The 27,268-nt window shown below is 38.1% G+C and overlaps 1 protein-coding gene across 1 annotated transcript; it reads left to right on the top strand.

Moving 5' to 3' along the window:
* Positions 1-27,268, top strand: LPO (lactoperoxidase). Its single transcript, XM_051994189.1, has 12 exons — positions 1-106; positions 1,283-1,370; positions 4,772-4,944; positions 7,860-7,977; positions 10,724-10,853; positions 11,361-11,567; positions 14,468-14,792; positions 17,345-17,505; positions 19,471-19,723; positions 21,382-21,555; positions 25,067-25,307; positions 26,322-27,268. The coding sequence occupies exons 1-12, from the start codon at positions 1-3 to the stop codon at positions 26,527-26,529; spliced, it is 2,184 nt and encodes a 727-aa protein (XP_051850149.1). The 3' UTR covers positions 26,530-27,268.

Raw genomic sequence — 27,268 nt, 5'->3', positions numbered from 1 at the left:
ATGAAGCTGTTTCTCTCCTTTGCTGGACTCCTGGCATCATTGAACTTGATCCAATCTATTGAATCTTCACAGACCTTACCCCAACCTACTAAATCGGTAGCCAATGGTAAATATCTTCTTTAAGAATATACATGCTTTCTTGGTGGAGTTATGAAATGATCCAACCATTCTTGAGAACAAATTGGAACTATGTCCAAGGAGCTATAAAACTGTGCACACCATTTTATCTCTGGGTCTATACTCCAAAGATATCATAAAAGAGAGGAAAAGACCCCCATATACAAAAATGTTTGTAGTGGAAAGAAAATTGGATATTGAGTAGATGCCCATCAGTTGGGGAATGGCTGGATAAGTTATGTTATATTAATGTAATGGAATATTATTGTTCTATAAGAAATGATGAGCAGGCTGATTTCAGAAAAGCCTGGAAAGACTTACATGAGCTGATGCTGAATGGAGGGAGCTGAACATTGTACACAGTAACAGCAATATTAAGAGATGATCAACTGTGATGGACGTGGCTGTTGTCAACAATATGGTGATTCAAGGCAATCCCAATAGATGTAGGATGGAAAATGCCAATTGCATCCAGAGAGAGAACTAATGGTGACTGAATGTGAATCAAAACATATTTTTACCTTTTTGTTTTTGTTGTTTGTTTGCTTGTTTTTTTTTTCTTTCTCGTGGTTTTTTCCTTTTGATCTGTTTTTTCTTTGGGCAGCATGACAAATATGGAAATATGTTTTAAAAATTGCACATATTTAACCTATATCATTTTGCTTGCTATCTTAGGGAAGGAGAAAGGTAAGGGAGGGAGAAAAATTTTTACAAAAACGAATGTTGAAAATTATCTTCCTACACTATACCAGGCATTATACTTGATGCTTGAAAATATAAAGATAAAAACTAAACAGTTTCCAATTACTCATGGATCTGATCCCACTACTGATCTCCAAGAAAGCTTCAACTAGCTCCTGGGCTGGTTTAGGCAATCTGATAGCTTTGTGCTAGGGGGGAAAGGGGATAGCCATATTTGTCTTGGTAGAGACACCCAACCAGCTTTGGCTCAACTGAAGCTCAGAAGTCCCAAGTGATACACCATCCTCAGCTTCCTTGGGTTCTCTTGCCTGGTCCCTCTGTTATTTTTAAACCCATAAATTCTCATTCAGTCAGGTTAATTCTGAATCTTAACGGTAGAGGGGAGAATGGTAGAATTAAGTGCTGCAGATCTTATAGAATCACATCTAATATTCTCTCTCTTTTCCCTATCACATCCCCTAAGAAAACAACAGCAAGGCAGAAGTCATCCATGAAATTGTGAAGGAGGCCAAGAGCCAAGTTGATAAGGCCTTCCTGGCTGGCCGAAACAAGTAAGTGAGCAGGGATGAGAGAGGGGGACAGCAGGTAATCTTCTTCACCATTTGACAGCATGTAGAGAATATATCATCCTTAACTGTTCACTAAACAGCAGTATAATACTCAATATTCAGTAAATTTGTAGAATATCTACCATGTGCCCCTCTAGAAGTTAGCAATCCAAAACTAAAAGTGAAATAGACCTTTCTCTCAAGGAACTTACATTCTATTGGGAGAGACAGCATATACATAAACCAATATTCACAATTTTAGAAAGTAATTAGGGGAGACACTAGCTGTTTAGGAAGACTTGATCTTGAGCTGAGTCTTAAAGAAAGCCAGAGATTTCTAGAGGCAGAAATGAAAGAATGAATTCCAGATAAGGGAGAGGGAAAGGGGTGGGATACAGCCAATTCATTAATACAGACATAGGAGATGCAATGTTATGTGAGGAATAGTAAGAAGGCCAGTTTGACAGGACCATATGAAAGTGAGCAATGTGTAATAAGGCTGGAAAGGTAGATTGGGGTTTCAAATGTTAGAGGAAAAAGTTTGCATTTGCTCCTGGAGGTAATAAGGAGCTACTGTAATTTAGTGAGTAAGAAATACACAACCAGATTTCAGATCAGAACACTTTAGTGTTTGACTGGCCAGGAAGAAGATAATAGTTAGAGAAAATCACTTTGACAGTTGTGGGCAGAAGGAATTAAACTGGGCAAGATTAAAGAAAGTAGACTAACTGGGAGACTGTGGTTGTAGTCTAATAAAGGTGATGAGGACCTTCACTAAGATGAATGGCTGTCAAAAGTAAGCATCATAAACATTGGCAAGTCTTCCAGGTTCCTTGAAAGGTCATCCAGTTCACAATGACGTCAAGCTCAAATAGTAATGGGGCCACTAAACCATACATAAACATCCAAATATTGACTTAGTTCTTGAATGTAACGTTTTCTGTTTTATTGCATTTTGGGGTGTTTTGTCAAATATTTTACAATTACATTTTAATCTGGCTCAGCCTGCCCATCCTTAAGTGTGAAGGGAATAGTTGACAACCCTCTGCCCTAAGGCAGAATTATACCTATGAGAAGTGCATTGTGTTTTTCTGTTCTGTTTCTAAAACTCTCCAAGAAAAACATCTCTCTTAGAATCCTTCTGTATATTAGATTGATACCATACTTAAATACTCCTTGAAATAAGTCAGTTTTTGTGTATCAAGTGTTCCAGATGTGTGAATAAAGATGAACACAAGGTGGTGTATGTGATCTGGGGGAAATGAAAAGAAGAGAGAAAATGCAGGAAATAGAATAAACAGAGCATCAGTTTTCAGAAAGGACCCCTCTACTTCAGAAACATGAGATGGGTTAGGAGCAGAGGTTGTGTTCCCACCCCATACCATTGTACTTCAAACTTACTTTCCTCATGTAAGAAGAAGAAAAAAAAAAAAAACACCAGCCAGGAGAAAAAAAATCTTTATCTTTAACCTTGTCATAAAGTTAATCAACCAACATTTATTAAGCCTTAATATGTGCTAGGACCTATTCTAAGCATTTGTAATACAAAAAACGGGAAAATGGTTTCAGAAAAATCTAAGAAAACTTGTATGGACTGATACCAAGTGAAGTGAGAAAAATCAGAAGGATTATTTATACAATAATAATCAACTCTGGAGTCTTGGGAACTATAATTGACATGATAACCAACCACTGTTCTAAAGGATTCATGATGGAATAGGTTTCCCACCTCCTGAGAGAAATATATTGATAGATTCAGAGTACAAATTAAGACATGTTGTTTTTGGATATGAACAATGCAGACATTTGTTTTTCTGGGCTACACATGTTTGTTCCAGTTTGTTTTTCTTGTTTATGAAGTCATGGTTGGGATGGAAAAGGAAAGAGAGAGGCAGAAGAGGATCTTCATTTAAATTTTTTTCACAGATACAAGTCATGAAAACTTTTAGCATTCATGTTTATAAGATTTTGAATTCCAAATTTTTCTTTCTCCTTCCTTTCCCTCCCCTCTTCTGAAGATGGCAGGTAGTTTGACATAATTTATAAACATATAAAACATATTTCTATATTAGTCACAGTTGTGAAAAAAACAGACCAAAAGAAAAAAACAATGAAGAATAAAATAAATGAAAAAAATATGCTTCAATCTTCATTCAGAAAGATTGGGCTAAGTGTTGAAGGAAGACACTTTTATATATTTTGGAGTTGTATTACAGTCGAATACCAGGCCAGGAGTCAGAAGATCTGAGTTCAAATCTGGTCTCAGACACTTACGAGCTATGTGACCTTGGACCTCAGTTTCCTTATCTGTAAAAGAAAAGGAAATGGCAAACCATTCCAGTATATTTGCCAAGAAAACCCCAAAAGGTGTCCCAAAGAATCATATATGACTGAAAAAAATTACTAAACAACAACAAAAAGAACCTTAAAGAGAAATAAAGTGTCATGCATGAGGTAAGAGAGAAGACCAGATGAACTGAGTTGCAGAGTGAAGAAATCTAGAAAGTAGGTTGGAGTCAGATTGTATAAGATTTTAAAAGCTAAACATTTATTTAGTAACCTACTATGAAAGGCCATGTACCCAAAAATGTATCCTCTCCAAGATAAAGTATTAGTTTTTCCGTAATGCTAGAATCAGAAACATAATTTGGATCACTAAAGTATCTTTTTCACAACACTTTGTGTGTGTCCTTTAGAGGTCACAATTTCTATTAGGGACAGAAATTATACATCCCTATAATTTTATATTATAGTTGAGGAAACTAAAGCTCATAGAACATACCTGAAACAAATATTTCTTTTTCTTCTTTCCTTCCTCCCTCCCTTTCTTCCTTCCTTCCTCCCTCCCTTTCTTCCTTCCTTCCTCCCTTCCTTTCTTCCTTTTTCCCTCCCTCTCTCCCTCCTTTCCTTCCTTCCTTTCTTCTTCCCTTCCTTCCTTCCTTCCTTCTTTTCTTTTTCCCTTTTATTTTTCAATCCTTCTTTTTCATTCCTTCCTTTCTTTCTTCATTCATTCATTCTTTTATTTTTTTGCCAGACAATTGGAGTTAAGTGATGTGCTCAGGGTCACACAGCTAGTAAGTGTCAGATGTCTTAGGCTGAATTTGACCTCAGGTCCTCCTGATTCCAGAGTTGCCCATGCTTATTTTAATAAGCTCTGATATAAACAGCCAACTGAAGCATTTCATCATGGCTTACAGAGGTCACATCGATACCTAATAAGGAAGGGAGTAAAGTTCCCCAAAAAGATCCAGGAGTACAGGAAACCAGACCCTCTTGTGTAGCAAGCATCTATACAACAGCTTCTAACCTTATCCATGATGAGTAGAGCAATCCCAGCTCCCCTGGGCAGGATGCCACTGGACCTCCCCTCCTAACTGATGGTCAATCATCTTTTCTCCTTATAGAGTGAAGATGGTCACTGAGCTCATTCCCACTCCCCTCCAGCTGTCCAAAATCTTCAAACAAGCCACAGGCCAGACTCGGGAAGTCTTGCGCAAGGCCCAGGTATGGGCTGGATGCATCAAGCTTCTAGAACAGAAAGAACACATGAATTTGGTGGCCAGTAATAATGTCACAGGTACAGTAACCCCAAAGTCCCAAAATTCCCTGGGAGGGGAAGAGAGAAGGTAGGAGGGCTCTTCTTATAAAAACAAAACTTGATATTGATTTTACCCCCAAAGTATTCTTCCTGTATTACCCACTCAACTGATATTTAATGAATGAATTAATAGAAATATACTTTTCCACGTCACATTTCAGTTTCATCTTCTCAGAACCATAGGTTAAAAGCAGATGGACCTTTAGAATAACTGGGGTTTCAGATGGAATGGACCTCAGAAATCATCTAGTTCAATCTCTACCCTTTTTTCACTGGGAAGAGGGAAGCTGAGGTTCAATCAGAGGACATGATTCCTTCAACACCATATGTCTGCTAATGCAGAAGGATCCATAATGGAGGACATTTAAATCTACTATAGATAGAGATTGATAAAGATTAATTTAGATTGTTTTGTTGGAGGGGAGAGGCATCTTGGATAGAGAATTGGTTTCACAGCCAAGAAGGTCTCTGACATATACTACATGTGTGAATCTGGCCAAATCATTTAATATTTCAGCATCCCAGACTACTGCCTAAGACATCATGTTACAGAGAAGGTGCCATCCTACATTGCTAATGGGAGTTTTCTAAACCAATGAAATCATAGGCCTACTTCCTATCTTAATAAGTGAAATTTATTTTTTTTCCAAAGAGGATCTGAGAGGATGATTCACCCAGAGAAAAGTACCCTATTTTCCCTTCAAAATGTCATAAAAATCTATTGGAAAATAATTTCTTTGCTTTAACTGTGGAGAGTCCATTCCCTGTAAATAACAGTTGGTGCTTTCTCCAGTCTTTTGAATAAAGAAGATGAATGGTGGGAACTAAATGGTACAATGTAAGAATCATTTAATTTTTCTGAAGAATTAAATTTCAAACAGGATACATTAGTCTACAAGAAAACTCTTGAGATCTTCAGATCTTCAATGCTGATAGCATTGTCTAAATTCAATCTGTTACTAATGTTTCTCCATCATTTTCTTAAATTTAGACAACCAAAAAAACAAGAAATCAAGCCCTGATTTGAAGCATTTAGCTTTTTAAAATGTGGTATTTTTTTCCACCATAGGCACCTTAAATGGTTAAGAAATTCATGGCTTTACATGTTTAACATGGATTATTTACTGTCTATGGGAGGGGGTGAAGGGAAGGGAGGGAGAAAATTTTGCAAGATTGAATGTTGAAAACTATTTTTGCATATATTTTGAAAATGAACAGCTATTATTTTAAAAAAAAGAAAAGAAATTCAGGGCTTTGATAAGAAGATTTAATCTCCCCCCCCCCCAAAAAAAAGATCTTTGTTAATTAAATAAAGTTTGATTTTAACACATGTTTAAATTTTTTTAAGACCAAATTGGAGGGAGAAAAAAAAGTGGTTTTTTTTTTAGTTTTTATTTCACTTTGTTTTGTTCATTTTTTGTTTGTTTTGCTTTATGACTAAATTGAAAGGTTAGGGGTATTTTTAGAAAAAATACCCAGTAGATAAAAGATAGCTTGTCACTCAATATCTTGGATTCTATTTTTTAAAAAATTTCTGAGTAATTCTGAAAGAGAAATGGAGAAATAGGAAGGATTGAGGGTTTCTAAGATACATGGGTATGTGAGGGAGAGCCCAGGTTTCAACCTCATAAGATTAGATTCATTGCTCTTTAGTGAAAAGGGTTTCAGAAGCCAACTAAACCAACCTTCTTCATTTTATAGATGGGGAGGGGAGAGTACATAGGACAAGAATTTATTTAAAATCCATTATGTTGCTGGCACTGTGTTAAGTAAGCATTTTAATTCTTTCATCTTTCTTTCATCTGATACAACAATCCTGAGCAATAAATGCTATTATTATCCCCCTTTACAGCTGAAGAAACTGAGGCAGACAGAAGTTTAGTGACTTGTCCAGAATCACAGTTAGAAAGTGTCTGAGGCTAGATTGAGCTCAGGTATGCCTAAATCCAGCCCTTTATCTACTGTGGCACCTAGCTGAGGAACAACTTTAAATAAATTGTCTAAGATCATACAGTAGAAAGCATAAGTCTTCTGATTCCAGAGTATGCTCCTTCCATTGCATTATGCTTATTCCTCCTATATTACCAACTTTCCTTGCCCTCCTTCATTGTTAATGCCAGGGAAAGACTTGGACAATATCAGAGAACGGGAACTAGCTTCCTGACTTCTTGCCTAGATTCCTTATGCTATTGCTCTGTGGCTCTACAAAGCCATTCACCCAAGACCTTCCTTTCCCATATTCCCCTACCCATCTGTCATCTCTCAAATCATCAGTCTCTTATCCCCTGTACAGCCAATCTCAGGTAGGTGTTAAAAAAGAAATTATTTCATTCACAGTGAGGTATACTTAACTTCCCTGATAGTTGGAAGAGTGACTTGGTAACTCAAATCAATCTAGAGTTGATGGAACTTCAGGCTTTGGGACAAAGGTCTGCGTGGAATAAATAGATATCTGGAGCCATCAATCCTGACCTACTTAAATCACTTGTCTTTCCACTGCCTGTATGTGTGGAAGAAGATGGAGAAGACTTTCCAGGAAATCAGCAGGCCCCAGGAATGTTTCCTTTCCAGGAGAGTGTGCTGGAGTCAACTTAAACCAACTTGAGAGTTGAATGCTACAAATCAGGACTTGATTTCTTGTTTTTTGGGTTGTCTAAATTTAAGAAAATGATGAAGAAACGTTAGTAACAGATTGAATTTAGACAAATGTCAGATATACTTTTTTCCCCTAGATTGTGGGCGGTTAAACATTTAATAGCTTACATAGTATCCAAGTCAGACTTGTATAATCAATCAGAATTGTAGACTATAGTCTAACAATACAATAATCCAACCTCAGAATATTAAGAGGGGCAGAGCTTCAGAGCTTCTGAAAGATCCTTTCTCATTTGCAGGCCCCAGTCTGGAACTGGTTATGCTTTCTAAGGAGGTGGGCTGTAACATGGTGATGCGACCAGTAAAGTGTGAATGGAACAGCACATATAGGACAATTACTGGAGAATGCAACAACAGGTGAATGGGGATCCAGGGGAAAGGTGCTCCTCCCCAAAACAGAAAGATACCTAAGCTACCCTTTCTCATAACCCATTTATCCTTTACTGACCCCTCTACCTTCCAGCCAGGACTAGACTTTTTCCCTTTTCTCATCCAGAGTTGTTAGGGTAGAAAACTCTTATTGCATTATTCTAGGCAGCTAGATGACACAATGGATAGAGTCCCAGGTCTGGAGTCAGGAAAATCTGAGTAGAAATCTGACCTCAGACAGTTACTAGCTGAGTGACCCTAAACAAGTCACTTAACTCAGTTTACCTCAGTTTCCTCATCTGTAAAGTGAGTGGAAAAGAAAATGGCAAACCAGTATAGTATCTCTGCCAAGAAAGCCCAAATAGGGTTACAAAGTCATTCACAACCCAATGACAAATTTGCATTATTCAGAGTATCTCCACAATGGCAAAGGGATCCCCAATTCCATTCTAAAATAACCCACAGCTTCAAGGAAAATGATGCTCAAGGCTCCATTTTCCCATCACTAGATGGGTGTAATGACTGAGATTTACATGGTATTTTCATTTAAATTTTCTTATCTGTTGCTCACAACAACTCTTGCAATTAGGAGGAAGGAAGGATGGATTTTTTTTTTTTTTGTTTGCCAAAGTAGGTGACACCATTTCTGCAGCTGAATCTATGAGTTTATTGCTCCAGGGAGCTCTATCAGTGCAAGTCACATGATCTCTGAACTTCTAGAACTCATCTTAGGAAGGCTACACTGACAAAGCCAATATGTATCAGAGGCAAGACAGGAACTCAGTCTTCCTGGATTTTATGCCAGTTCTCTATCTACTACACCAGGCTAAATGCAAGCATTATTATTTCCTATATGGATGAAAAAACTGAGACAGAGAGAGATCAAGCCATCATTCTAAATTCAGATCTATTGACACCAGAGATCTTTTTACTGCATCTGATTGTAGGATAGGATAGGATATATGAGATGATATTTATTTCTGACTTCTCTGAAATTAATAAGTATTTATTAAGATCCCTACTATGAATTCAAATCCATCTTTAGACATTTGCTAGCAATGTGACCCTAGGCAAGTTACTTAATTTCAATTGCAAGAAAAAAGAAAGGAAGGTAAGAAAAAAGAAAAAGGAAGGAAGGAAGGAAGGAAGAAAAAGATAGTAAGAAGGGAAAGAAGGAAGGAGAAAGTAAAGAAAGAAAGAAAGAAAGAAAGAAAGAAAGAAAGAAAGAAAGAAAGAAAGAAAGAAAAGAAAAAAGAAAAGAAAAAAGAAAAGAAAGAAAAAAGGAGGAAGGAAGGAAGGAAGGAAGAGAGAAAGAAAGAAAGAAAGAAAGAAAGAAAGAAAAGAAAAAAAAAAAAAGAAAAGAAAGAAAAAAGGAGGAAGGAAGGAAGGAAGAAAAAGGAAGGAAGGAAGGAAGGAAGGAAGGAAGGAAGGAGGAAGGAAGGAAGGAAGGAAGAAAAAAGAAAAGAAAGAAAGAAAAGAAAAAAGAAAAGAAAGAAAAAAGGAGGAAGGAAGGAAGGAAGGAAGGAAGGAAGGAAGGAAGAAGGAAGAAGGAAGGAAGGAAGAAAGAAAAAGGAAGGAAGGAAGGAAGGAAGAAGGAGGGAAGGAAGAAGGAGGGAAGAAGGGAAGGGAAGGAGGGAAGGAAGAAAAAAAAAGTAGAGGGACATTGATAGAGAGAACATTGGTTTTGGAATCAAGAAGAACTGAGTTCAAATACACTTTCAGATATGAGCTGTATAACCCTGAGCCTAACTTAACCCTGATTACTTAAAAAAAAAAAAAAAAAACCTGATTTTATTGTGGGTACATCTGCTACCAGAATATATTGCTACATCATCACATCTTTGTAGAAACTCAGCATGTTTTCCTCTAGCTGAAAAAAATTCATCACCGTGGCCTATAGGCTCATGTATCTAGAGGTGGCAGATGCCTTAGAAATCATAAAGTCCAACTCTTTTCTTTAATCGATGAGAAAGCTAAGATTCTGATAGCTTAATCAACTTGCCTAAGGTTACACAGGTAATAGTGACTATTACTCCATGTACCATTCTGTTTCCTCCAAAGTTAGATGTTATTATATTAGGCAATATTATATATTATGTGCTGGACAATTAAGAGGTCTTTCCCTTTAGATAAAAAGATGTCCCATTTCACACAAGTAGTAAACAAAGTCAGGACTCAGATTCTGAATTATCCTCACAGTTAACAGTTCTCTGTAGTTAGAATTCTCGTTGCTAAAACATAACTAAAGTAGGACCATCCGACCTGTGTTCCAGGGCAGAAAATATAGAGGAAACCTATAGAACTATCCAGGGACCCACCCTTTGTGCCTTTCCTGGCCCACCTCTTGTGCTCACAACTCTTCCCCTGCCTGGGCCATATCCTGTCCCCCAGTATATCCCATAACCTCTTCCTGAAGCAATTCTCCCTCACTCTCTCAGTCTCCTCTTTCCATGGTAGAGGACAGCCCTTTATCAGTACAAAAACATTGCACCATTTTATCCTCCCTGATGAACTACTCTCACCTGCTTTCCACAATAACCCCAACACTACTTGCTTCAGGCACAAGAAGTTCCACATATAACTCTGTGAATTGCTATTCCTAACAAGATCTTATTTTATAATGCCCCTTAAATTGCCACCCCCACTTCCCCAAACCCCTCTACTGCATAACAGATCTATCTGAGACTATTATGACCTGGATGAAGGTAGAACTCTGTTCTTTCCTCCATCTCAGAAAGGACTCAACACTAGGCTCCTCAAATAGAGCATTGGCCCGATGGCTGCCGGCAGAATATGAAGATGGAATTTCTCGGCCTTATGGATGGACTCCTGGGAAGAAAAAGAACGGCTTCCTTCTCCCATTGGTAAGGAGGAGAATTCACTTTCACAGATGGAGAAAGAAGATAAGGAAAAGAGATAGAACTGAATAGATGAGGAAGAGCTGGAAAAGGATGTTGAGATGGAGTAAATGATTGCCATTTAAACTTAGTTCTTGGTAAATTTTCCTAAAGCTCCAGTAGGTGGAAGCAAAGACCACAAGCATCTCCTCCAACTAAGTCAGGTAGAGGAAGCTGCCCAGCTAGGTACAGCTAGAATGTTCTGTGTCCCATCCTGATCACTCTCACACTGGTCCTGAACCCTGAGTTCATTGTATGTTATTTTCCTAGAGGTTCTGTCCATTTGCCTTGCTGAGGAGTTGGCACCCCCTCAGTTGCAGCCTTTCCCCCTCACCCAGAACTGTTCATATTTTCGGCACTCCATGCACCACATGCCTGGTTCCAGAGCAGCCTCACTCCACAGTCCTTTCCTTCCTCCCCAAACCAGCTCCTTCACTTCACTTCTGTCATGTCCTCCCATCTTACTCTTTCTAGGTCCGAGATGTGTCCAATCATATAGCCAGCTATTTGAATGAGGATGATGATTTCGATCCATTCTGGTCATTGATCCTCATGCAATGGGGACAGTGGGTGGACCATGACCTCGACTTTGCTCCAGATACAGAGCTAATGGTTAGTGAGCACACCAAAGAGCAATGCGACGAACACTGCATCCAAGAAGACAACTGTTTCCCCATCATGGTAGGCTTTTTGTGGGATTATCTTCCCTTAGCTTTGACTTTGAATGTTTTCCTTTCTTATGATAGAATGACCTTGGATAATATAGTCTCAGAGCCAGCAAAAGTAGAACATAGAGTACTAGGTTAGGAGAATATAGACAAAGACTAGATCAGCATCCAAATAGATATTTAAGCTTTTCCTAGCAGGTTTCATACTTTCAATTCTATTAATCTCTCCTTTGATTTTCAGAATTTCTAATTTGGTATTTAATTGGGGGCGTTAATTTGTTCTTTTTCTAGTGTTTTTAATTGCATGCCCAATTTATTTATCTTCTCTTTCTCTATTTTATTCATGTAAGCATCTAGAGAGTCTTCATTAAGAGAAGAGCAAGTATGGGGAAGGAATAAACATGCAATAAAAGTAACAAAATTCTGTAGCCATGTCAAAAATAAGGAATGGTAGTAATGCTGTACTTTGCCACAGGAGTACCAGGCACTATGGCATAGGAAGGAAACTGATAAAAATGATGATATAATAATAATAACAATAATGATGATGATGACTTGCATTTATAGAACCCTTTATAGCTTACCACACACTCTACATGTATTGTCTCATTTGAATATCACAATGCCTCTGTGAAGCAGGTGCTATTATTATTAACCTTGTTTCCTAAATGAGGGAATAAGGAGTCATGGAGACCATGTGACAAGATCCTGACTCGATACCATTTGTATCTAAGGCAGGACTTGAATGTCTTCCTCCTTCTAAGCCATTACCCACAACACAGCCTCTGGTCATCAGCAAGATGCCAAGAATTGGGCAACTAGGATGGAAAAGAGCTGTGAGGCTGTGCCATATAAGCTGAAGGAACTATAGGAGAGTAGACTCAAAAGGAAACCGAGGGCTGTCTTCATGGGGAAGAATTCTAGGTCTAGAGTCTAGAAAAACTGAGTTGAAATCCAATCTTAGACAATTACTAACTAGACAAGTCATTTCATTCCTATTTGCTTCATTTTTCTCAATTGTAAAATGGACATAATAGCACCTACTTGTGAGGATCAAACAAGACAATATTTGTTTTTTTTTATTTTTTATGAGATAATATTTGTTTAAAAACACGCTTAGCTTTTTATAGTACCTGGCATATAATAGGATCTTAGTTTTTTTTTTCTTTCCTTCTTTCCCTTCATTTAATCGAAGCAACTAGATAGCAGCAAGGAGGCCTGAGTTCAGATTGTGCCTCAAATACTTACCTGTGGGACCTGTGGGACTTACCCTCTCTCTGTCTTAGTTTCCTCATCTTTAAAATGGGAATAATAATAGCATCTACCTTTCAAGACTGTTGTGAGAGTCACATAAGTATTTTGCAAACTTTAAAATGTCTTTTAAATGTCTCATTATTTGAAGGACTGTCATATTAAGAAGAACCTTGTTCAACTTGGATAGTGTAGCAATAGATAGAAGTTACAAAGAAGCAAAATTGTTGTTATTGTTATTCAGTCATATCTTTTCTTCATGACTCCATTTGTAGTTTTCCTGGCAATGATACTGGAGTGGTTTGCCATTTCCTTCTCCAGCTCATTTTACTGATGAGGAAACTGAGGCACACAGAGTTAAATGACTTGCTCAAGGTCATGTACTTAAGAAATATCTGAGGTCACATTTGAACTCAGGCCTTGCTGACTTCAGGCCTGGTGCTCTACCCACTAGCTACCCCAAATCAAGCAAAGAAGGCTCAATGTAAAGAAATCATAACAAGTAAAGCTGCTCCCTAAAGGGATAGGGGAAGTGGTAGATTCTTCCCATCCCTGAGTCTCCATTAGATATCTTCAAGAAAAGATTGAATAACACCTTTCTCTAAGTTGTTATAATAGGAATTCCTTTGGAGGTATGGTTTGGACTAGAGCACTATTGAATTCCTTTTGATCCTGAAATTCTGTGATTGCCATTTCCCACCTCTGTGGAGTTTGCTAGGATTCCTAGCAGGGAAGGCATTCTAGCTGAGAATTGTATCCCCTTTCCTTGTTTCTGCCAAATTCCTCCATCCTTTTCAGGGCTTCCCTTTTAGTCCAATCCCTCTGTCCTCCTCCCTCTCTCCCATGGTGAACACAAATGTTCAGGGAAAGAATAACAGAATCACAAAAATAGCTTGATATTCACAAGCTCCTCATCTTATAGGTTAATGGAAGGGTTGTGTGACCCTATGTGACCTCATCTCACACAGATCATTTGTCTAAAGTCACACAGCTAATAAGTAGAAGATCTAATACTTGAATTCTGAAGTCTTTTGCCTTGAAAACCAAAGTTCATTATATTTACCCACACTTCCCTTTCCCCTATGAAAAATAATTCCTTTACATTAAAAAAATGGGAATCCCTGTACCACAGGAATTATCAGCTGTCCCTACATTTGTATACCTGAATTCTAAAATACTGATGTAATTTATGAACATTTTACAGATATCTTTTGTTTTAATGTCACCTTCATGTTGCAAGACCTCACTTTCCAAAGAGCCATCCTTTAGTATAAAGAACAGAAAGAAGGTCCAGAAAAAAAATTAATCAACACATTACCCAAGTTCACCATTGTATATGTGGGACCACTAATGTAAATTGTGGTCATTAGGTTCCAGTAAACTTGATCTTAAAGATAAAATTCCTAAATGAGCTAAATCAATCAATAAATCAGTACCTAGTATGTGACAAGTACTATGCTAAGCACTGTGAATGCAAGGCAAGATTGACCTGTAAGCTCAAGGAGCCTTCTTTAGAGGGAGGTGACCATACAATTTGTATACAATATATACAAAATCCACATGATTTTATCATGTCTAACTCTGGAGGTGAGGGCTGCTGACAGGATGGGGTGGGCCCAGTCTTGCCAAAGCTGCTGAGGTATTTCCTGCTATCTGCATTAGTTCCCACCTGGTGATCCCAAGCTGAACAAACAAGGACTCTGTATGCCCTTCTTCCGGGCTGGTTTTGTCTGCCCTACACATCCCTTCAAATCACTGACTCGAGAGCAAATCAATGCCCTGACTTCCTTCCTGGATGCCAGCATGGTCTATGGGCCTGAACCACTCCTGGCCACAAAACTCCGGAACACAAGCAGCCCCCTGGGTCTGATGGCAGTCAATGAGGAGTTCTCTGATGATGGACTGGCTTTCCTGCCCTTTGACAACAAGAACCCGAGTCCCTGTAAATTTATCAATGTTACTGCTGGGGTCCCTTGCTTCTTGGCTGGTAAGTCTTGTTGATATAGTGCCCATATTTTCCAAACCAAAAATTAGGGCCCCTTATCTGATAAAAGATAGATACTTCTTGCAAAACTCCACTATAAGTATATTTCTTTTCTTGAAATTGGGACTATCCTGGAAAATCTAGGACATATGGTCTATTACACCTACTGAGAAGCAGAGAATGAGGGCCAAGAGAAAGGAGGGGGAGGACATTGTAAGGGGTAATGCAAGGACAAGAAATGGGGCAGTCTACCATCCAGAAAACAGACCAAAAAAATTCCCATGATGCCACAAGGCACTTTTTAGGAGGAGAAAAGCCCCCTACTGTTACCTTCTCACTTATATCCAGGGAAAATGGAAATAGGACAGATTAACCCACAGGCACTGGTCAAATGCCCAGTTGGCTTTTGGAGTAGTCACAGAACTGGAGCAAGAAGAAAACTTAAGGTCTATCTATGAACCAGATCTTTTAAGGAAATTGGAACTATCAAATCCAACCCTCTATTTGCAAATGAGAAAATTGAAACATAGAGAAATTAAGTATTTTGCCCAAGGTCTCACAATTAATAAGTGTCTGAAGCAGGTCTTAATGATACCAAGTTTACTACCCTAACCATTATGTCACACTTCCTTTATGTATGTACCTCACTAATTCTCAATGCTATCAATAAGTGATAGATAAGGTCAACAATTGTCTTAAGAGTCACAGGGCCCCAGGTAAAAACTGGGGAAGAATCACAATGAGGGACTCTGGAAGAATATAGATCCCATAGCTAAAGAAAGCAGAGAGGTGTTTTGATGTGATCATGAGAGACTTAGAGATAAGGGCCTGATTGAGGCAGCTGAGAGACTTTCTGTGGATTACCTAGTGGGATATCTGGAATACCTACTACACAAGATATCCCAGAGTTAGAAAAGCAGAAGATGAGAGAAGAAAGAAATTAATTCAGGCCTTTATTGCTTCTAAGCTACACTCTTGTAATAGCCTTTTAAAAGGTTCCCATGCTTTTAGTTTCTCCCCTTTCCAGTCTACTCGCCTCACAACTGCCTAAGCAATATTTCTAAAACAGAAATGATCATATCACTCCCTTGCTCAAAAATGGTCCTTTAGAATTTCCTTTAGAATAAGTTACAAAATCCTACAAAATAAAACTACAACATCTTGACATTTAAGTCCTTCACCATCTGGCTGCTAACAATCTTTATATTTCATAGTCTTATTTCATTATATTCTCTCTTGTCACTCTCATTTCCACTCCCACTAGCCTATTAGCCATTAGGTATGTGAGAAATCACATCTGCACAAATAGTGCCTATACCTAGAATTGTCTCTCCCTTTTCACCTCTGACTCTTAGAATCCCCTACTGTCCTAGAATAATCAACTTCAGACACTTACTAACTGTGTGAGCCTGGGCAAATTGTCTAACCTTGATCTGCTTCAGTTTCCTCAACTAGAAAATGTTGGGTAAATGAGAGACTTGTAATAATACCTGGCACATAATAAATACATATTTCCTTCTTTCAAAGCATAATTTAGGTGTGACTCCCTACTAGAGGCTTTTCCTTATTCCCATAGTTATTTGTTCTCTCTCTGCTTCTCTCCCCTCCCCCCTCTCTTTTTCTTTTTTTTTTCTTTCTCTGTTTCTTTCTCTGTGTGTGTGTCTTTCTCTGTGTCTCTCTCCCTTTCTCTCTGTCTCTGTTGCTCTCTCTCGCTCTCTCTCTCTCTCTTTCTCTCTCTCTCTCTCTCTCTCTCTCTCTCTCTCTCTTTCTCTCTCTCTCTCTCTCTCTCTCTCTCTGTCTGTCTCTCTGTCTCTGTCTTTTTCTAGGTATGTCTCTCTTTCCTCTCTCTCTCTTTCTCTCTGACTTGCTGTGTTTTTCTTTCTTTCTTTCTGTCTGCCTCTATGTGTCTCTCTTCTTTTTCTCTCTGTTTCTCTCTGTCTCTATCTCTCTTCTTCTCCCCCACCTCCCCCCTTCTCTGTCTCCCTCTCCCTCTCTCTCTGTCTTTGTCTCTGTCTCTTTCTCTCTTTCTCTTTTTTCTCTCTGTGACTCTGTCTCTCTCTTCCTTTCTCTTTCTCTCTTAGCTTCTCTTTCTGTGTCTCTGTCTTTCTCTGTTTCTCTTTCTCTCTCTCTCTCTGTCTCTCTCTCCTCTGTCTCTCTCTTTATGTCTCTCTCCCTCTCCCTCCTTCCTTCCTTCTTTTTCTCTTTTTCCTCTCTTTTTCTCTTTATCTTTCTCTCTGTGTGTCTCCCTCTCATTTTGTAGTTATTTATCTGTGTGCATGTTATATATCCACCACCATCATCCCAGTAGTATATAATCTCCTTGAAGGCAGAAAGTGATGGGTTTTATGGTTTTTTGTCTTTATATTTCCTACTGCTTCACACACTTAGTCTATAAAATAAATCAAATAGAATTGAACTGAAATGACCTGGAAGCAAGTCACATGTGATAAGATCCAAGATTCTAAAGTGATTCCCTTTGTTGCTCCTGCCTCCCTCCCTTCTCCCTATACCATCTACTGCTCTGAAGAATGCAAAAGCTTATTTGTTGTCCCTAGGTGATTCCCGGGCCAATGAACAGGCTTTGCTGTCAATCTTCCACACCCTTTTTGTACGGGAGCACAACCGGTTAGCTAGAGAGTTGAAGAAGCTCAACCCTCATTGGGATGGAGAAAAAATCTATCAAGAAACCCGGAAAATTGTGGGTGCAATCACACAGGTAAGAAAGAAGAAGGCATATTCACATCTGTTCTGCTATTGTCTTTTTAAACATAATTTTTATTTTATTTAACTTTCAATTAATAAACATTTATTTTCTCTTTCTCCTATCTCCGCCCCTCCTCCCCTCCCCCTTTCCTCCCTGACCCCCCCCACCCCCATTTGAGGAAAAAGAAAAAGAAAAAACAAAAACTTTGGAATAAATGTGTATGGTCAATTCCTATATTGGTCATGTCTTAAATATAACTCTTATTCTGAATGTTGAATCCATTGCCTCTTCTGACAAGATGTGGATAATGTGGATAATATGGTTCATCATTTGTCCTCTGGAATCACACAGTTGGTGATTGCTTTGATCAGGCTTCTTAAGTCTTTGAAAGTTGTTTATCTTTGCAATATTGTTGTTATCCTATCTATTTTTCTGTTGGTTCTACTCACTTCACTCTGCAAGAGTTTTTACAAACCTTCCCAGGTTTCTCTGAAATCATCCCTTTTGCTAGTTCTTAGAGCACAAAAGCAATTACATTCCCTTCAATAGCTGATAAGCATCCTTTTATTTTTTAGATCTTCACCATCACAAAAAGAGTTTTTATAAATAATTTTGTACACATTGGTCCTTTTTCTTCTTTCTTTGAGCTCTTTGGAGTACAGACCTAGTAGTGACCTCACTGGGTCAAAGAGTACACATAATTTGTTGACTTTTCAGACATTGTTCCCAATTGTTTTCCTGAATGATTGGACCAATTCACAATTCAGTCAACCATACATTAGTGTGTTCATGTTTCCCTTTGCTTTAGTCTTCTGGACGTGTACTTCTCTTCTCAGTTCAGCACCACATCCCTTCTTCCTCTTTTCTTTATCTCCATTTTCCTTTGCTATATTTCCCTCTCCTACTTTATTCCTTTTATTTCTAATTTTGCCACTGTCCCATCTCCTCTTTCATCATTCAACTTTCTAGCCTCCAATAAAACACCATATTTGTAACATCCCAGAATCATATTTGTATTCTATCATTCAAATTCTTCCCAGTTCTTTTTCCCAGTTGTGAGAACCTTAATCTCTCTGGTTCTGCTTTGTCCTGTACAAAATGGGGGTGTTTAATAGTTACATTACAAATATCCCCCAAAAACATGCCATCTTGAACTGGAAGACATTCCTGAAATCCTTACTCGCTAAGTGGTGACTAATGGTTCATTACTAGTCCTCTGGAATCATAGTGGGGGAATGCATTGATCAGAATCCTTAAATCTTCCTGAAAGCCTTAGTTATTAGAGTTCTTTCTGTTCTCAAATTATTGTGCATGGACTTGTCTGTTTAAATGTATATCTACTACTATTCCCATTCCCACCAAATGGAATGTGAAGTCCTTGAGAGCAGAAAGTCTTTTTCAACTTGTCAAACTGGATTTCTATCTGAGGTCTAATGCAACTCAAATATGGAAAAGAGTTAGAGACAACTAGTGATTTCATTGATTTAGGAAATTCCTTCTAAAAATACAGGTCTGCACCTTCCCTAATAATTATGCCCTAGAGCAATGAAGGGTTAAATGAGCTACTCAGAAGCACACAACTAATATGTGACAGAGGCAGGACCTAAAAACAGGAATATCTATTCCACAGGTTACTTCCCTATGGTCCATGGAAAATCCAGCCTTTTTGTCTTGTCTTAAAAAAAGAAACAGAAATGTTTAACCTATGTTCGACTATTTGCCATTTAGGGGAGGTTGTGAGGGAAGAAGGGATTGTAACATAAGGTTTTGTAAAGGTTAATGTTGAAGAATTATCCATGCATATGTTTTGAAAAAGAAAAAGCTTTAATAAAGAAAGAAACAGAAAATTTCTATTCACCATCACCAGCCACACACTCTGTTCAGAGACAGACTGTTTAATTAGCTTAGTCAAAGATTTCTTCTCTAAGAAAGATATCAGCCCTCTGTCACCTGTTTTCTTTGACCCTTTTCTCCCAGGTTATCACTTTTGAACATTACCTGCCTTTAGTGCTGGGAGAGGAGCTGGAGAAGGAGCTTCCAGAGTACCAAGGTTATGATGAATCAGAGGATCCTCGCATTGCCAATGTCTTCACCTTGGCCTTTAGATTCGGTCATACTGAGGTCCCATCTTTTATCTACCGATTGGATGAACATTATGAACCCTCAGGCTCTGAAGCAAAGCTTCCTCTGAATACTCTCTTCTTCAATACCTGGAGGATAGTGAAAGATGGTAAGTATCTATCAGGAGAACCACCAGGTCTTTCCATCACTCCCTTTACCTCCACTGCTTTCCTCTCCTATTTGCTCTAACTTTTGCCAGACTTTCCAATACTAAGGGATTCAAGGGTATCTGACTTGATTACTCCCAAATTTACATGTCTCAGATTTCTCTGGTACTATAGGAAGATCCTACAGGCAATGACTTCATTAATGCTTCACAAACTATATTCCACAAAATCCAAATAATATGACACCTTAAATTCAGTGCTAGTGATGTTTTTCCCTGCTGAGATATTCGATGTGAACTTATTTACACATAAAAAATGAATTTTAAGGCAATTTTCAGGATGTAAACAGGTTTGTTTTGTATAGTATAGAGTACTGACCTGGAGGCAAGAAAACTTGATTTAAAATTCTGCCTTGGACATTTCTGAGCTGTATGTCTTTATAAAATAAGTCCCTTTAGCATTCTAAGCCTCAGTTTCTTCATCTATTGTTGTGGGGAATTGAATGTGATCATGTATGTAAAGTATTTTGCAAATCTTAAAGCATTATATAGATATTATTGTTTTGCTTCCCAATTTCCCCAATCTTCCTTTCTTCTAGGAATAGTCCATAGTTTCAGACCAGTACTTACAGCTTCATTAGTTAAAAGTCCTACAATTTTATGGCCAAATCACCTTAGGGAAATAATGAATCATGCATTTGCCTTGTTCTTTTTAAAGGCACTTTCTTTTTCAAGTTCCTCCTCTGTAAAATGAGGGCATTGGATTAGAAGAAGACTAGGTTCCTTCTTGGGGGCAGCTAAAGGGGTCATGAAGAGTTGGACATGACTGAAATAATTGAACAACAACAAAAAAAATGGTCTCTTTTTGGATCTCATATTCATAAACATACATGTGACAATAATTCTAAGGCTTGGAAAATAACTTTAAGATAGAGCTCTGGATCTTTGTTGCGTTATCAAGAGTCACTCCTCTTCCCTTATTGCCAGGATGAAGTCATGAGATCATGAGATCACAGATATAAATTATCAAGAGACCTTAAAGGCCCTTTAGTCCAATCCTATCATTTTACAAGCAAGATAACTGAGGCCCAAAGAATGTGTTAGGGCAAGATCTTCCTATTTCCAAGGCTAGCATATTCTCCACTGGGCTATTCAGCATCTGATAGTAGATCTAGAATCTTTTGCCCAAGATCTAAAATATTTCTCCAGGATCTTCATAGATCCTTCATAAACCCTCCAGTTTAGGGTTCTTCTCCTATCTATGTTATCAATGATTGGGGGTGACTCAAGGCAGCTAGTAATAGAGAAAGAGGTAACTTAAACTATCTGGTGGTCAGAACAACCAGAGGTCAAAATACACATTTTCAATCCATAATGTTGCTTGCCATCTTGGGGGGGGGGGGGAGGGGAAAAAACGAAACATAAGCAAGTGCAAGGGATAATGTTGTAAAAAATTACCCTGGCATGGATTCTGTCAATACAAAGTTATTATTAACTAAAATAAAATTTAAATTAAAAACAAAAAAAAATCCATAATGTGTGATTATCAAGACATAGTGAAGATCTTCCCTTCTCCACAAATCTTTTCTGGTTTGTTTTCCTTTGTACCTCCAGTACCTTAGACTTCAGGGAGTGTCATATTTCTGGCTGTATCATTACAGGTGGAATTGATCCCTTTGTCCGTGGCATGCTGGTCAAGCCTTCCAAGCTGTTGAAGCAAAACAAAATGATGAGCAGTGAGTTGCGAGACAAGCTTTTCCAGCCAACTCAGAAGATCCATGGGTTTGACTTGGCTGCTATCAACTTGCAGAGAGGGAGGGACCACGGGCTGCCAGGTGAGAGAGGCCTGGATGTAGAGCCTAAAATCAGACAGCCACTGCTTTTATATAGGATTCCTGAAGATTCCTTACACCAAGATCAGTGGGAATTCAGGCCATCTTAAAATTGCAGGAGGCTATTGGGGGTCAGTTCACTTTCCCCATTTCACAAATCCTTAGACTAGTCTGCGTATCGGTTTAACATGAGGTTACATTTTGTTTTTTTAAGTTTATGACTAAAATAAGTATTTCCAATACACAGTACAATAAAAAAGATTATTGAACATGAAACCACAAATTTATTATGCACAACTTGCTATTCCTTTTAAATATACAACAAAGTTATTATTAATTTTCTATCCCCTTCCCTTTTTTTATTTCTCCCCAACTCTGCCTCAGAGATGGCTACCATTAGACACAAATATACACATATATTTATATATATGCACACATATATGCATATACACATATATAGGTATGTATATATATATACATATACACATAATTATTTTGTAAATACTTCTATATGTCAGTTCTTTCTTTGGATGCAGATAGATCCTTCATAGATCCTTTATAGTTTATTTGGATATTTATAATAGTCAAAATGACTTAGTTGCTCAAAATTGTTTATATTTTTTCCTATTTAATATTTTATTTTTCCCCAGTCATATATAAAAAAATTTAACATTTGTTTTTAAAACTTTAAGTTCCAGCTTTTCTCCCTTCCTCCCTACTCACCCTCTACTATCACCATTGAGAAGGCAATTTTGAAGTTATTATTAAAACAATATTGCTGATCAGATTGGATTAGATGACTGTGGCTTCTTTAAGCTCTAAGATCCTATACTCTTCCACCCCTTTCTGGTACACAGATATATGTTTTAATGTCTAACTTTTATCAAAGCAGGGATCAGTTAAGATCTCAGAGGACTTAACCCCAGTGTTTTAGTCAACTTTCTGAGTTGCAGAAAATGTGCCAATCACTACCAATAGAGGGAATTTCTTCACCAGAGAGTTTCAAAGATTGATTAAAACACTAGGAATTAAGTGATGTGCTCTGAACCACATAGCTAGTATGTGCAAGAAGTGAACTTGAACTCAGGTTTTCCTGGCTTTGAAGCCAGCTTTCTATTTACTACACCATGACTGCTTCTTGTAATAGTCTATGTATATTTTTAATAAACTGCATATAACAAGAAAGCAATAACTGTTATTATCTGGGAATACCAATAAGAAACCAAATTTAAAATGATTAAGAGGAATGAGGAAGATCTTAGGAAAGGAGAGCAGGGGTAGGGTAAGGAAGAAGGAAAAGCTTTTTTCAGCTGCTCTGGCCTCAGATACTTACTAGCTGTGTGACTCTGGGCAAGTCACTTAACCCTAACTGCCTCAGTTTCTTCATCTGTAAAATGAGATGGAGAAGAAAATGGCAAACCACTGCAGTATCTCTGCCAAGAAAATGCCAAATGAAATCATGAAGAACTGGACATGACCCAACAACAAAGTACTCTTATTCTGGATAGCATCTTAGTGAGGAACATGTATAGAGCAATAATTAAGATAAGCAACTAAGATTCTGTGTCAGAGTATCAAAGTTAGAGTGCTGATAGCATTTGGACTCAATCAATAAACATTTATAAAGCACTTACTATGTGTCAGGCACCCATCAGCAGGACATTGCAGTAACCCAGGTGTGAGATGATGAGGGACTGAGATGAGTGATAGCATTATCAGAAGAGAGAAAGGATCCTTTATGAGAGAAGCAAAGTAAAATCAATAGTCCTTCACTACAGATGGTGTATCTGTAGATGAGAAATAGAGAGGAATTTAGAATGACTCCCTAGGTTTTGAGCGTGAAAGGCTTTAGTCACTGGAAACAACAGGAGTTAGTGGCTAGTTAGGAAAAATAATAGTTAAAATGTTATTTTCAGCAAGATTGTGTGATGGTCAACTATGACAAACTTAGCCCTTCTCAGAAATTCAGTGATCCAAGACAATTCCAATAGACTTGGAATGGAAAATGCCATCCTCATCCAGAGAGAGAACTATAGATACTGAATGCAGATGAGACTATGCTATTTTCACCTTTTTTTTTCTTTCTCGTGTTTTTTTCTCCTTCAGTTCAGATTTTTCTTTTATTATGTGACTGATACGGAAATGTGTTTAAAATGATTGTATATGTATAACATGGATAGTCCTTATTGTCTTGGGGGGAGGTAAGGGAGAGAAACAAAAAATTTTGAAACTTAAAATTTTACCAAAATGAATGTTGAAAACTATCTTTGCATGTAAATGGGAGAAAAATAAAATACTACTGAAAAAAAAAGAAAATGAAGGACAAATAACAACAGAGCCTGGCACATAGTAGGCACTTAATAAATGCTTGGTGAACTAAAATAAGTTACTCTATTTAATCAACTCCACTGGCTCCCTATTTTACCTCCTTGATAACTGAAGTATCAGGTATCTGATTAAATATAGATTAAATATAAAATGTCCTTTATATCTGACTCAAAGTCCTTCTTACCTCTCCTATATTCTTATACTGTACTCTCCTCCACATGCTCTGTGATCTAGTAAACTTTGCTACTTTACTATCCCTTGAATATAAGACTCCATCTCCCAATTCCAGGCATCTTCACTGGTTGTCCCTCTGTCTAAATTGCTGTCTCTTTTTCCTTTTGTCTCATGGCTTTCTCCAAGACTGATGAGCTTAAATCCCATTTTCTTTTTTTTAATAGCATTTTATTTTTCCAAATTCATGCAAAAATAATTTTCAACATTCACCTCTGCAAAACCTTGTGTTTCAAAATTTTCTCCCTTTCTTCTCCCCTCCTCCTTATCCAAATTTGCATGCAATCCAATATAAGTTAAACATGTGCATTTCTTCTAAATGTATTTCCATATTCATCATGCTGCTTGAAAGAAATCAGATCAAAAGGGGAAAAAAGGCACAAGAGGAAAAGAGCAAACAAACAATGACAACTAAAGAAAAATGAAAATACTATGCTTTGGTCTACATTCAATCTCCATACTTCTCTCTCTGGATATGGACAGTACTTTCCATCACAAGTCTATCAGAATTGCCTTGAATGATTTCATTGTTGAAAAGAGCCAAGTCCATCACAGTTGATCATCACATAATTTTGTTGCTATATACAATGTTCTCTTGATTCTGTTCATTTCACTTAGCATTAGTTCATGTAAGTCTTTCCAGGCTTTTCTGAAATCAGCCTGCTCATCATTAAATCCCACTTTCTGCGGAAGGCTTTTCATAATCTTCCTCACTGCTGGTTAGTAGCATCCCTCAGAGATTGTCTTCCATCAACTTTGTATTTATCTTGTATGTATAAAGTTATTTGTATGCTGTCTCTCCTTTTACATTGTACACTCTTTTGAAGTCCAGGATCATGTTTTTGACTTTCTTTCTATTCCCAGTGCTTAACACAGTAGCTGGCCCATGGTAAGAACTTAATAAACACTTGTTGATTGATCAACTCTCTATCTTCCCCCTAAATCCAATCCCCAGGGTACAATTCATGGAGACGCTTCTGTGGCCTCTCACAGCCTAAGACAGTAGAAGAATTGAGTGTTGTTTTGGGGAACAACCGGAAGCTGGCTCAAAAGTTTATGGATCTATATGGAACCCCAGACAACATTGACCTGTGGATTGGAGCCATTGCTGAGCCCTTTGTGCGAGGGGGCAGAGTTGGACCCCTCTTGAGCTGTATCCTGGGGAAGCAATTCAGAAAGATCAGAGATGGAGACAGGTGAGTGTCCTCAAGCTTAAAAAAAATGAGGTAGAAGGAATGGCAGAAGTGATATTGATATTATCAAGGGATAACATGGAATAGCAGAAATAAAACAGAACTAAAAGTCTTGAGACCTGGATTCTAGTACTTCTACTAACCAGCTCTCACATTGGACAAATCTCTTTCTTTCACTGGGCCACACTTTCCTCTTCTGTAAATTATGGGGTCTTGAATTTTGAGGTTTCTTCCAGCTTTAACATTCTGTGACTATATTTTCCTGATATAATTCCTGATACAATTTTTTATCCTTGATAGGATTAGTAATAAAAGTCCTTCCCTCCTTTCATTTTTATTTTCCTTGATGACACATTTTTGCACCACACAAGATGGAAAAAGGAGAGAACCTAGTAAGGGAAAGATATTCTCAGACTGGTTTCTAAATTCTCTCCTTCCCTGCCCCATCCTCAAGTTACACACACTCTGACACACAATACATACACCCTCTGTCAAGGAAGAATCTGTCATAATCTTTTACTTAAGATCCATTATTAACGTCTCTTCTTTATGCAGCAGCCTTCTGGCTTCCAAATTAGCACCCACCCAAGCACATGGAGTCACTGGCTAGTGGGTGTTTCTGAGATTGAGTGAATTCTAATCCATTATTATATACAACAGGCAAGCTTGTCAACCACAACCCAAGTCTTTCAAATCTTTGATGGTTGTTTATGTAGAAGAGAGATTGTCCTGCTTTTAATAGAATTAGGTAGAAGTGGCAAAGAAGTAAATATTAACTTGATGTTCAATATTCCAGAGTGAAATGGGCTTCCCTTGGCAAATAGTGAGTTCATCCTCTCTGAAGGTCTTCAAAGCAGAAGCTCAGTGACTGCTACTTGGTTGTGTTGTAGAGAGGCTTCCTGTTCAGGAGCAAATTGATCTAAGCTATTATAAGATCCCTGGCTGTTCAAAGGCTCCCTGGGTAGTCCTGGGGGTCATGGAGAGTGCCATTTGGACACCTTTTTTTCCTTCCCATAGGTTCTTTTGGAAGAAACCTGGAGTGTTCACCCCACAGCAGCAAGAGGCCCTGAAAAAAGTCTCCTTTTCTTTCATTGTCTGTGAAAATACCCACATCACAAAAGTCCCCATCAATGCATTCAAGGCCAACAAATACCCTCAAGACTTTGTGAACTGTTCAGAGATTGAGAAGCTGGACCTTTCCCCCTGGATCTCTAAGAGAAATTAAGGCAATACCAACAATAAGATATCAAACTTCTCAAGTTTGTCAAGTGCCAGTAAGAAGTGCCCTCCCCTTCATGGCTCTTCTTCAAGAAGTTAAACCTGACTCTTTAGATTGGCATTTGAGACGCTGCCCTGGTCTTAAGCTACCTTTCCAATCTTTTCTCCCAGTATTCCCCAAATGGTGCCTCTGATCCAGCTAAACCTGTTGATGTTTTTTGATAGAATGTGCCTACCACATTCTGTCCCCAAGCCTGTGAGCACCATGCCTCCTCCTGCCTTTCCTATCTATCAAAACCCTGTTTGTCCTTCAAACCAACCCAAGTCTATTTCCAACCAACCAATTCAAGCTATTTCCCCATGAAGTTTTCCCCGGCACTGTTAGTAGTCTGGATTCTCTTCACTGATTAAAGCCTCTCTTTTAGTCATCTTTTCCTTTACTTGCTTGGACATCTTTCTGTACTTTTCTTATCTCACTGGAAAGACCAAGCACTCTTCTAGGGCAAGGAAGGGGGTTCAAATTCATCCTTTTATAGTGGTTGATCCATAAGTATTTCTTAATCAAAAGACTGATTGAAACTGATTTCAACAGTGCAATTATGCATCCCAAACTAAAGGCAAAGAAATTCTCTGAAATAAGCTTAATAAAGAGTGAAATCTTCACAGATCAGGAATATTTTGTGTTCAGAAGAACCTAAGAATTTCCAGGGAAGAATGCTGCATATAAATATTGTCCAAAATGGTTA

This window comes from Antechinus flavipes, chromosome 4, assembly GCF_016432865.1.
Source record: "Antechinus flavipes isolate AdamAnt ecotype Samford, QLD, Australia chromosome 4, AdamAnt_v2, whole genome shotgun sequence".
NCBI classification, from domain to species: Eukaryota; Metazoa; Chordata; class Mammalia; order Dasyuromorphia; family Dasyuridae; genus Antechinus; species Antechinus flavipes.
This window is presented reverse-complemented; position numbering and strand designations above follow the sequence as displayed.

What these genes read in the sequence shown, in the direction of transcription:
- LPO (XM_051994189.1), top strand. Translation starts at nt 1, where the DNA reads ATGAAGCTGTTTCTCTCCTTTGCTGGACTCCTGGCATCATTGAACTTG. An exon ending in ACAACTGTTTCCCCATCATG is followed by an intron (nt 11,568 to 14,467) that starts GTAGGCTTTTTG and finishes TATCTGCATTAG; the next exon opens with TTCCCACCTGGTGATCCCAA. An exon ending in TTGTGGGTGCAATCACACAG is followed by an intron (nt 17,506 to 19,470) that starts GTAAGAAAGAAG and finishes CTTTTCTCCCAG; the next exon opens with GTTATCACTTTTGAACATTA.